Source organism: Coptis chinensis, chromosome 5 (assembly GCF_015680905.1).
Source record: "Coptis chinensis isolate HL-2020 chromosome 5, ASM1568090v1, whole genome shotgun sequence".
Lineage (NCBI taxonomy): Eukaryota > Viridiplantae > Streptophyta > Magnoliopsida > Ranunculales > Ranunculaceae > Coptis > Coptis chinensis.
In genome coordinates, this window is record NC_141460.1 from 64,096,614 (window position 1) to 64,109,394 (window position 12,781).

The 12,781-nt window shown below is 34.6% G+C and overlaps 1 protein-coding gene across 13 annotated transcripts; it reads left to right on the forward strand.

Annotated features, from left to right (window-relative positions):
- Positions 1-288: 288 nt before the first annotated feature.
- Positions 289-4,393, forward strand: LOC147498316 (protein mago nashi homolog 1-like). 13 transcript variants are annotated; one of them, XM_086560346.1, is made up of 9 exons: positions 289-360; positions 610-718; positions 1,567-1,742; positions 2,123-2,191; positions 2,293-2,361; positions 2,474-2,625; positions 2,906-3,089; positions 3,714-3,976; positions 4,055-4,393. In XM_086560346.1, the coding sequence occupies exons 2-4, from the start codon at positions 634-636 to the stop codon at positions 2,153-2,155; spliced, it is 294 nt and encodes a 97-aa protein (XP_086416472.1). In that variant the 5' UTR covers positions 289-360; positions 610-633; the 3' UTR covers positions 2,156-2,191; positions 2,293-2,361; positions 2,474-2,625; positions 2,906-3,089; positions 3,714-3,976; positions 4,055-4,393. The 13 variants fall into 13 exon arrangements, 9 of the variants coding, with proteins under 9 accessions (XP_086416472.1, XP_086416471.1, XP_086416473.1 ...); XM_086560345.1 differs by having other exon boundaries at positions 4,072-4,393; XR_015195430.1 differs by having other exon boundaries at positions 1,620-1,742; positions 3,714-4,393.
- Positions 4,394-12,781: the final 8,388 nt, after the last annotated feature.

Genomic DNA, 12,781 nt, shown 5'->3' on the forward strand with positions numbered 1-12,781 from the left:
TCAAGTAATCGAGACCACAGACGGCGCCAATGTAAAGGCGTGATTCAGCTTTCCTCACTACACCATTTTGGCTCAAAAACGACATCAGTCTCGGGGCAAAAACCACGGTTAATGGCCCTTGTTCTATAGTGAGTGTTTTTTGCCGTCATTGATGGACTCATTGGCCGTTGTATTCTGTTTGCTGCGAGTGGGCTTTCCCTGGGCTCATTCCCACCCTCATACCCAATGAAAAAGTACAACAAACAGAAAAATTTAGTTCTCAACGCCATCAATTGTTTCTCTCTCCTCCCTCAACTCCACACCAAAGGCCACCACTATATCTCAACTCCACACCCAGGCCAGATTTACCACGTTTCTCAGGTACTCCCTCTATTTCCTTACCTCATCTATTTATCTATTCAGGGAGTTCGAGGGTATTAATCGATTATTCGTGTTTTTGTGTAAAATTTTCCTTTTGTTTCATCAATTTGAGTTTACAAAGTTCAACTTTACTGAACTTTGAGTTAAATTCAATTTCACGTTGTTTTTTTGTCAACTAATAGAGGTATGAATTATGATATGAGAAATTAGTAAGACAATCTTGTTTCTTCTTCACTTTTATTATTGTAGCTGAGGATTTAAAGGTCGAATTCAATGTTTGTGATGTTTTGGTTCTCAGAATTTTGGTTCAAGATTGGAATTCAGGAGACAAGTTCCAATATCTCCCATCTTCTTCAAGGTTTGATTTGTTTTTTCCTGAATTTTTTCTGGTAAATTTAGCTTCAAAAGTCCAGTTTCGAAATTTCAGTTTACTTGTTTGGTTAATTTATAGAAAAATTATAACCCTTTGTATTCTCTCAACTCAGAGCCAACACTTTGTTTATCTGATATTGCGAATTTAAGCTCAAAGTTAGATGGTTTAAATTTGAAAGTTTTGCTTGCTATTCGTATCTATGTAATAGAAGGTATTCAATGTTTTGCTTTCTTGTAATTGTGCATGTTTTTTGTATGGATATACCAGTTTCCAATTTAAACTATTAGTTATAATATCTTTTTCTGATTTTGGTTGAAATTTGAAAGTTCTAATCCGTATGTGATTAAAGTTATTTTTTCTTTTATATATTTGATTAAAAGTTATTCAATTAGTATATTCATTAGTAGTTAGAGAAGTTCTTTCATTTTTACGTTAAGGCTAGTAGCTTATATCCTTATGTTTTTTTGTGAATATTACTTGGAACTTGAGTTTTTGTAGAATTAAGTGAAGGTTCCATGTATTGAGCGGCATAAGTATTAGTGCAATTTCTCATATTGAATAACTATTATTATCTAACTATATATTCATTTGAACATAATCTGATGAGAACTCAGTAACTTTGCTTTGAAGAAAAAGGGAGTTTGATCAAGGACTAATAGTTCTTTGAAACAATTAACAAATGAGCTGGTGTCTTCAAGACCACTCTTATGGTTGCAGCTCATATTGGGTTTGTACGTGGAGAAATGATTTGGATAGGTATATAGTTAAGTAGTTGAAATGTATGTGTGAAAGATTTGGATGGGTTTTAAATGGTGGAATTGTGATTCAAATAGTGAAGGAAGGCGATAGTAACTGGCCAATAATTCCTTATCATATTGGGAGGCAGGAGCTTGACATTGTGATATGGAATGAGCACATCTCATTTACTACTTCAAAGGTTGGGTCACTTGTTGATGTGCAGAGTAGCAAAGATCCATATGGGCTTTGTATTTTCTATTATCTCCTTCAGGTTGGTGAAACACATAACTAACAGTTTAATACTAGTTTTGGTTTTTTTGGCTTGACATGGCATTGTTGTTGTACAAGAACACAAGGTGTGAGTAAGGGCCGTGTACATCTCTGCGTAGAAGTCAGAAGGATTTTGGCCATGACATTATAGGAAATTAAGAAGCACTTTCTTATCTTTGCACATCTAACACCTTATGATTTGTATTTATCGATTCCTTACTCCTTGCTTCATCAAATTTGAATAATGTTAAGCTTTAGTATTCTAAAGACAGTTGTAGTTGCACATTTAGCTTGTACTCTACACTGGAGCACTATTTCACTAATAATTAGTTTTTCATTTATGGTGTTTATCTCTAATCGTTTGTTTGCTATTATTTTCAGCTCATGTACACTTGTACAGATTCAGGACCTTGACAGGTAAACATAACCAGCTGATGGGTCCCAATCAATGTAAATCATTAGTTTTATTCTATTTTTTTTATTGAAAAATTAACAAAAGTTAGCCAAAGAGAGAGATGGGCGTCATTTTTTTTTTCTTGTTAATTATGTAGATTCCCATGGAGATCAGATCACTTGTTGTTAGATTTGAACCTCTAAGATCAGATGGCTCCCTTCATTTGGTAATAATATGGTGGACATTTGAACCTCTGATTTTGTTCTTTCAATGTTTGTACATTCATTTATAAAAGTCTGACAGCACTTTGTACACTCTTCTATTCAATCTTTTGGCAGATGTATGCAGAGTTGCAGTATCTCTCACCTTTTTTACCTACACATGAAGCACACTTTCTTTGCTATCATAGGCCAAGAAACTCAGCCAAGAACTTGGACTTAAAACTCGTCAAGTTAAGTTATGGTTCCAAAATCGACAAACTCGGATGAAGGTGGGTGTTCTTAGCTTTCATTTCTACTTTCTTTATTATGCACGTTTTCCAAGCAACAATAGTATCCATGCGTACCAAAAATAAACTTATGGACGGATAAGAATTGAGAAAAAGCTAAGCTCATTACCTTGGCTCAACTATTTGGTTGATTCTCATTAATGACCAATTCTTGTGCCTCTTCTTGTTTAACGATTACTTAATGTGATAACACAATATAAGCTTTGCTGTTACTTTAAATTTCACAACATTTTTTATCTTGTTATGTTTGATGTTTATTTAGGCATAACAAGATAGAAGCTAGAATGTGATACTCAAAGCCGAAAATGGGAACCTAAAAAATGAGGACTTTAGGCTACAAGCCGCGTTGAGGAGCATATCCTGTCCTAACTGTGGAGGTTCGATGTCATTCAATGTCATTCAATGAACAACATCTTTGGTTTGAAAATGTCTTACTCAAAGAAGAGGTATTATTTATTCCTTTGCTCAATATTTCTGTTGATAAATATATTGCTAGCTAGGCGATTCAAGTGACAATGAATGGTAAGTACATTTTAGTCTTATTGCACCACACTTTGGCTTTGTTCTGGGCTCAAAATTGTTAATTACAGAAAGAATTTGGAAGGTGAAACGCTTTAGTATGGAAAGGTTTAGTTTAGTTACTCTTGCTGATGCATTCTTAGATGTTGTAAGTTCTCAATCTCAAAGAAATGTACATTTAAAGTTGTATAATACGTGATACTTTCTAGATAGATTGTTAAGTTCATAGTCTTTAGTGTTGAACAAATTTCACACTAAAAGTAAGTTGCCTTTTTTTTTGTAATCTTTTTGTTTTATGTCATATTCTTTCTTGTTCGATTTTGTTGGATTAAATATGTCTACTATATATGAAGAGCAACATGATGTTATATCCAAAGTAGGATCCTAGTTACTGACTCCAATAGTTGAAATTCAGTCTACCTATGTCTTGCATGGCCTATGATTAGACATGTACTTCTATTTTCAGAACAAATGGATGGATCTTTTCCCTTCCATTATCTCATTAGCAAAGACTGTTCAGACTATAACATCTAGCATATCATGTCATCCAGGTGGTGGTGTGTTCATTGCTGATCCAAGGAAACCAGTAAGGGGGTAGGTGCTAGCTCATGCTGCCACAATTAGGTTAATGCTTAGAAAGGGCAAGGGTGAACAACGTATTTGCAAGGTGTTCGACTCTCCAAATCTGCCCCCGAGTCGAAGCTATATCCTCAGACCTGCATCATCATATGCTTACCATCATGACCAGACCAACATGAACACCAAGTGAAACTATTAATTGAAATCATAGTACTCGGTGGCGTCCATGGCTGTGGTGATCCTCTCTCCTTGTTATTTGAGTATTTGAAGGCTTTATATTAAATGTTACTTTGCTGAAATTGGAGTTAGATAGTTTGTTATATGTATCAGACGGGAGTTCTCTTGCTGGGTTCCCTCGAGTCCATCTTTATATCATGTGAGTCGCAAAATGTTTGTTGTAGAGTTCTTGCGTTTTGGAAGACTGCTTGGTGATTGTGAGGGTTATTGCAAAATGCATACTACAACATGGTGGACGAGATTCAAGACCTTGGTGACGTTGAAGCGGGTGGTATCATTCGATGGTGAAAAGTTTATACTCATGTAATTTAAATTTATTTGTTGTATGAAAGACACTTGTATATACAAATGTTTTACTTGAGTTTGACTTTGGTGAAAGTCGAAGTATTAAATGAATCTTTTGTGCTTTTGTTCAGTACTTGTGTTCCATTTTAATTTTATACAGTTACAATGCACAGTTCATATTATGGTTAAAATGACTATCAGGTGGGTACGAGGTACTAAAATGAGCACCAAAAAACATATATGATTATTAATAAACAACGGCCATAGGATGTCGTTAATGTACATTTTAAGATGGGACGAACTTATAGAAAACAAGTGTCAATAGCCGTTGTTTAAAAAACAAGTGTTAAAAGCCGTCGTTGTATTATTGGATAAACAAGTGCCCCGGGCCGTCGTTTTTCAAAAACCACAGCCATTTTTATGACGGCCCTAACAACGGATTAAGGCACACGTTTTTGTCCTAAAACGACAGATAAGGGCCATCGTTTATTGACTGATTTTTCGTAGTGCCTTTACAAATACAGTTGGATGGGAACTGAAAAGGGTTATTATTGGGACCGAGTTCGGCTTAGGAGCAAACTGCCTACGTATCTTGCTCTCGATTCATGAGGGAGAGAAGAATCAGGTCTGGCGTAGTTCATAGGAGGGGTATTTATAGATGTTCAGAATGAATCCTCGCTCACCACGTGTAAAGTGCATCACCAATGTGGGGTCTAGATCAAGGAGGCGTCTGCTGCGTCTTTATAGGTCCGGCTGCGTGATGATGGAGATTAGTAGTCTAGGCAAGTAGCTTGCGGCGGCAAAGTCGATGGGCGGTGGCGGCGTGATCCGTGCATGTGCCTCTTTGTTCATGATTGCTTCTAGAAGGCAAGCTGAGTCACGTTATAGCCTGGTTCGCGTACTGGCGCGAACTGTGCTGGAACGTTCTCTTAGCTTATAGGTGTGATCTAGTTCCACAGGTCGGTGTGATAGTTCCACCGTGCTGAGTACGCGCCTGATATTCCTAAAGGGGGATATCACTCCCTTACAATCATAAGCTATACTTCTCTGATTTCTGAAACCCAGAGTCGAACTCTTTCATCTTTTTCTTGTTTTGAGTTGGCGTCTTTCAAGAAGCATTGAATCCACTTGAGCTCATTTTTCATCTCCTTGACTTGATCACGCATCCCTGCAAATAAGATGTTTTCTAAAGCAGCAAATAAGCAAGTCTTTCTACAACAGACGCAACAACATACTCAGCCATCGTTTTCTTCAATTACCAATAGAAATGAAATAACAAGGTTTCTAAAACTTCAGATAATCAGACTTTGTACCTTACAGAGTTACAGGTTCATTTCTTTTCTTTGTTTTAAGATCTATGAAAGATAAGAGAACTAGACAAGTCAACTCCAATTTTCTCTTTAATAACAATTTTTTGAAATCAGAAGATTGATTAAAATAAATAAATAAATAAATAAATAAATAAATAAAAACTAAAATTGTTCACGTTAGCTCGCCGTTAGCAAAATTGGACAGAATTAGACGGAAAAGAGACTGAGGTACTAAATTGAAACAAATTGAGAGTTCGTGGTACTAATAGGTGAGAAAAAAAAGTACAGGTACCATTTATGGAAAAAAATTGAAAGTACATGGTACTAAATAGTTATAAACTCAATGAAATAAATTCAATCAATAGTAAATAGAAATAATTCATAATCATCCGGTTAAGATTGATCTAAACCAGCCTATTTTATGTTTTATATGTGATTCAGATTCAGAATGCCAACTATTAAAAAACTTATTAGAAACACAAGACAACCAATAAAAAAATGTAACAAAATCCCGCGCTCTTCGGGAATGTCCTCAGTATCGAGGAAACGTGTACTAGGGTGTATATGCGACTCGTTCAAATCATGAACTGGAAAAAAGAAAGGGAATTTTTTTTCCAGTATCAATGACTTTTGAGAAATACAAGATAAGAAAAAGTCCAATTGACAAAATAGCCCCAATCCAATCGAAATCTGTTGATTTATCATTCATTATTCATTTCATTATAGACGCCTTCGGAAGTAGATGGAGTTCGATTCTTTCTAGAAAAAGGACCTAAACAAACTTTGAAAGCTTATGTGCTTTTGGCTGTTTGGGAGGCCCACGAACAAGTCTCATTACATTTGGTTGTAAGATCACTGAAACATATAACAGAGGCTGCTCGATCAGAAAAGTTGGGATCGCCTAATGGAACAACCAATTTAGCAACCTGTGTCCATCTCCTTAAAAAGCAGCCCTGAGGTATCACACGAACATCCTCATGTTTGTAAACTGAAATGATATGTCTACATCAAAATCCACATGACTCAAATAGCCCACATGAACAGGTAGCATCCTACAATACAACATTGTATCTCACAGTCAACTTTTTCTGCCTGTTCAAATGGCGACTCATGGTGTACACACGAATATTTTTTTTTCGTTTGCAGTGTACATCACTTCCTCCTTTAACTGGTTCTTAAAACAACCAAAAATAGCTTGAGTATAGATAGATGCAGCCTGATTTGCATATTCGTTCAAGTGGGTATGAATGACTGGTTTGGTTACTATTGTCATCACCTCTTCCTCGTGCTCTTGGTGCCAGATATTTGCAACTATCACTTCCATTTTTCCAAACATCTCAAACAACTGCATTCCAGTTTTCACATGGAGCTAGATTTCGGAGTTTATACTCTCGCAACGTTGAGTGGTTCTGCAACCAGCAAAGAACTCACCATGGAGATATGCTTTTGCCCACATCTTTTTTTCCTGGTATATCAGGTTCACCTATTTCCTATTACTGACTTGGAATTTCTTCACGAGCATTTCCCACCTTTCTTCGAACTCATTGGAAGAGCAATTCATAAACATAATAGCACAGAAATCTTTTCAAAATCCAATGATGTTGATATTGTTGAGACAATTTTTCATAATGTGCCAAGAACACAAGCGGTGTTCCGAATTTGGGATAGTAGATCTCACAGCCTCGCGTATCACCGGGTCACCATCAGTGATCACTGACTTAGGGTGTTTGCCATACATCGTGTTAACAAAAGATTTCAATACCCATTCGTAAGCCTCCACACACTCACTTGTCAACAATGCAAAACCAAACACTACTATTTGTCGATGGTTGTTCACTCTAGCAAATACAACAATTAACATCATGTACTGGTAGCTCTTGTATGTTAAATCAAACAACAATACATCTCCAAAGCAACTGTAGTCCGCAAGTGAGGTGGAATCTGCCCAAAACACTCTAACCAGCTACCCACCCTCATTTTAGTTATACATGTAATGAAATAAGGGATCTTCCTTCACCTTGTTATCCATGAAAGCCAGTAGTGTGCTGGCATCACTATATAAGCTGCCCCACCAACATGTCTGTTAACCGACCAGAGAAAGTCTAGTTCTTTGTAATTATGCGATTTTATTTCATCCATTGATGGTAGAAGGAAGGGTGATCTTGGGCACACCCATAAAAACACTCCTGTACCCCATAACTAACTAAATTTTTTGTCGACCGCCTCAATCCAATAATATCTCCCAAACTAATTTGGGGTATTTCCAATAAGGACAAAAAAAAAATACGCCCTTTTTTCGTCAATCATCTTCTTTCCCCATTCGTCAAAATTTGATTTTGATTTTTTTTTTCTTCATCATCATTAAGTTGGTATTCATCCCCATTACTTTGGTATGGTTGATTCAAATTAAAAGTGGGTATGTACTTGCATGTTTATTAGTAAGAGAAATGTTGTTAAAGAAGAAGTTATTGGGAGAAGAAATCAATATCATTTTTTTAATAGAAAAAGAAGAACATGTTCTTGTTCTTTTTCAGTTACAAGTGAAAAACTTATTCTACAATTAAGTATTAGGTCCTTAATATATTCTAATAAATGAATTGTTTTGTCTTGGGTACACCTAATAAAAAAAATGATAATTTAGGAACATAAATGTGTCTAAAACAATTTTATTTATTTATTTTAAAATTGGGGTATGGGTGTGTCCAAGATCACCCGTAGAAACTTGGTTTCACATAGTTTGATTGAAAAACTCTCTTTATGGAGTTGCATATTAGATTGAGTTAGGACCTTAGCTTCTTTGTATGGTAGTGTTATTTTCTGCTTAGTAATTATATTCTTTTGTTTCTCATATGTAATATTATGTTTATTAACTTTTAGGGTTCACTTAGAGTTAAAGTAACAGAATTTACTCCAGCACCACGAGTGATTAGTATGTTGGAATGTCTCCAAATTCAACCCGTTATTTCATCTATCTTGGCGAGCAAAAGTTTTAGAAATTTGCCAGATGAAGTACTATATATTGATGAAGACGTCGAGATTGGGACTGACCATGATGTTGTCATAGCGGGATATTGTATTCTTCCTGACTCACCCCCTTATTTGATTGTTCTCAATTCTTACGGGAATGAGTGGGGAATACATGGACTTGGAAAAATCATTCCAGACAACTATGTGAATGGTATATTTCAAAAGAATTATATACCTATTGTGGAACAAAGATGGTACGTACATATATATTTAATATGCTTTTACTTATTATTATAGATGAAATAGGGGTGATCTTGGACACACCCATAAAAACACTCACATACCCCAACTTTAAAATAAATAAATAAAATTGTTTTAGATACATTTATGTTGATAATTTTTTTTTTATTAGGTGTACCCAAGACAAAACAATTCATTTATTATAATATATTAAGGACCCAATACTTAATTGTAAATATTCTAAGTTTTTCACTTGTAACTGAAAAAGAACAAGAACATTTTATTCTCACATTTATGTTGATATTTTTTTTTTAATTAGGCGTACCCAAGACAAAACAATTCATTTATTATAATATACTAGCTATTTGGCTCGGCCTATGGCCGAACTTGCTATTTTTTAAAATTGACTTTGGGCTTACTACATTTTTTAGTTTATTATTATTATTATTATTATTTTATGATGAGTAGAAATGGATATTATATTAAGCAGTAAAAAGCATATATAATATTCCAGGAGATTATTAGAAACCAAAGTGGAATGAGTAAATGAGTTGTAAGTGGAATTCATGTATGAACCTAGGGACAAATAGTATAAAGAAATTGATCAATTTTTGTGTACCTATCATCAGTTGGTTTTGGCATTGTCCTTTCCAGTCTGTGCCATAAGCAACATCCCTTTTTGTTACTCTCCTTAACTTGCAAATTCTCTCTATGTGGAAGAATGCTTGCTAACTTTTCTTCCACAACTTAACTTTGAGTAGCCACATACAACTTTAAAACACCACCCGAAAAAAGATAAATTGCACATTTGTATAACAGTAGTTCTATCCTAATCAATTAGGTACAATATTTTTCTTTCAGCAGATACTTGAACCTACCATCTTTTTTGAGTTTCATTTTACTCCTAATTTTGGTGGCTCCATCGGTTGCATGTTCAAGAGGCTAAGCACTGATCAAAGGAATTCCACTGCTGCAATGGATATTCAAATTCAATGGTATCATCTCGCTCATCAGGGCACTTTGGTGGTTCACATTCACTCTCACATGTTCAGCAGTAACAACCTCATTCACATGCATCATTAACACTACATCACACGATCCGCTAATCAAAGATCATCAAGAGCTAGTTCCAAATATAGATGAAGATATGATGATATTTTCAAAGTAACAAAAAAAGTTGATGCCTTACAATACTCTGGGAATTTTTTAAAAAAAAAGTAGATACAGTTCAAACTTCAAAGCATATCTGAAAGATTGAAAGACTTAAGTTTTCAAATAACATTACAGGAGGCTTTAATGGTTGTTCCCATTGCTGTCCAAGCTAGGGAATTTTTCTTTTGCAAGCCGGAGAGTGTATGTAAAGGCATAAATCAAGTTTTCAAAGTGTAAAGTGAAAAATATAAAAAATTAGTCCTCTTAATGTGTCCATGCATGCTCTTAGCAGTCATCCAACAAAAAAAAATCTCAAATGATTCATAGGCACAAAACTTGGATAGTCCCTTGTAGTAGGCTCTTCATTTGCTCTTTGATACAATAAAAATGGAATGTGAAAAAATGGAAACTGATCTATCTCTCGAAAAATTCATCACTCATGGGAAAGAATAAGAATATAGGGTTGTAGATACACAAATGTGATCCTTTAATCAGACACAAAGTGCATATGAAATGACGAAAAATAATACTAAAAAAAATCACAGCATAGATCTACATGACTTGCCTATGAAATGAGTTATGTCCTCATAAATCTCAACCACATGAAACATATATATCCACCAAAATAGAGAATGAGAGAAATTTATCTTTGCAGGTAAATATAGTTTCTAGAGTCTGTATACTAGGTTCTTCCTCTAGTGAGAATTTAGTTCCAATGTATATAACTAACCAACTTCAGCCATTAGCAAATTACTCCTCCAAAATCGTGAATATTATGTCTAGATATGTGTAATTTCTGCTTATAGGATAGTTTTAATTCACTTACTTCCTGTGAAATATTTAAAGAAAATAATAGTAAATGTAATCATTCTCACCAAAACTTCCAGCTACTGAACAAAACCTTATTTAGCCCCCTCTAACATGTGATGGTCGATCATATACATCGCCATCATATAATCTGCATAATATAAAAATAGTGATCAAGATCAAAGAATTGATCAATTGAGAAATGTCTTTCACATGAAGCTTTTCTAAATATAAGTTTTAATATAATCTAATAGTAAAGGGGAAAAAAGAAGTAGGAATAGAACAAATATGATATGTTAATTACTATCAAACTACTACTATATTAATGAGACATTGATGGATCTGATGAAGACATAAATATGATATCCGACCTAGTTCATAAGGATTGCATCAATATGAACAAATATGAGTATTTGGTAAAGGCTTACTAAAAGATATAGTCAGGGGAGCCACAAAAGCTAAACAATTCTTCGTGGAACTCCATTAAACCTAACCCGAGCACCTACGCATGCTCATCATTTCAACCATCCTTTACTGGAAACCCTCTCTCAGAATCTAATTTGAAATATCCACCCATCTGTTCTTTGAAATAAAAAGAAAATTTCTTATACCTCTGTTTACATCAAGCCTCCATTTTACAGTAGCAAGCTCTATCCTAACGTGTATCCATTTAGAGCATTCTGAAACACTATACTTTCAGGCTACTATGAATTATGCATCCATGTCCATGCTAGAATCCATTAAGAAATTAAGAAATGGTCAACTGATATGACTTATTTTCACATGCACCATTCTGAGATATAATCCGACATGTTTGGAAATTAAGTGAGACTAACTTTACCTATGTATTAGGAGCCATTCATGTCTTCGGCAATATAAACTGAAAGCGAAGGAAGATTAACTTACAATTTAGCGACCTTACTGTACATGAAGGTGAAACCTATAGCAGAAGTATGTGTGCTTTAATCAATACATAGATGATACTAAAACAAAAACCAAATCTGAATTTTGTTTAACTATACATATCATATCATAAAGAACTAATACTTGAATTTCATTTCTAAGTTTATCTGCAAAGATCTTTTTAGAGTGCATACCAGTGCCCTAGGTCCCCTAACCAATTCACATAACGCAACATGGGAAGAAAACTGAACAAAAACTAAATTATGGCTTTATTAGATTTCAAATTTACTAAAATCATTACTGTAAGGTATCTCAAGTTTAACTTTACATCATTGCTAAACATGCTTTAGAATGTGAACTTATTACCCGTTTGCACAAATATACTGAAGTGGATTAAAGGGTATCTGTTAGAGTTCTATCTGAGTCATTCGTTACAAATTACTTCCTCCACATATAAATTAGTGTAAGCAGTGAAAGAAAGAAATGCAGGGTGCATATAATAATGACATAACAAATATAAAGCTTTTCAATCTTTGAAAGGAAGAGCTTGAGTACCATTGCCACCTACAACACATAACTTGCTATTGAATTCTTTCTGGGATGTTAAGAGAGGGAAATAAATTCTACCTTCAGTTTTTGGGCATTGCACATACAAAAATACATTATATATTCTATTTGTAAAAGTCCCCATTGAGATTCCAAGAGCTTGAGTACCATTGCCACCTACATTGGATCGCATAGAAATAAATGCAAAATAAAAGGAGAAATTAGTTATCACGGCTAACTCAATCAACCACGTACAACTACTCATTTCCATCTTAATATGTCTCAAATATTAGTGTCAAGAATTAAAACTATTTTACAACCTCATTTTATATGGCAATTACCTAACAATTATCTCTAAAGCTATCTCTTAAATATAAAATATAGCGAGTTCAAAAAAAATCTATGTAGAGAGAAGAGAAACCATCCATCTAGTGATGAAGAAAATCTCTACTTATCCTTGTAAATCAATGCCCTAATGGAGAAGCAATACTTGTTAAATGTGGTTTGAGGTTCATGTTAAACGTGGCAATTAGCCACTCTAAAAGTTTGATAAATGCTTTGTCAATTTCACTCTTATAACTCATAGAATCTTA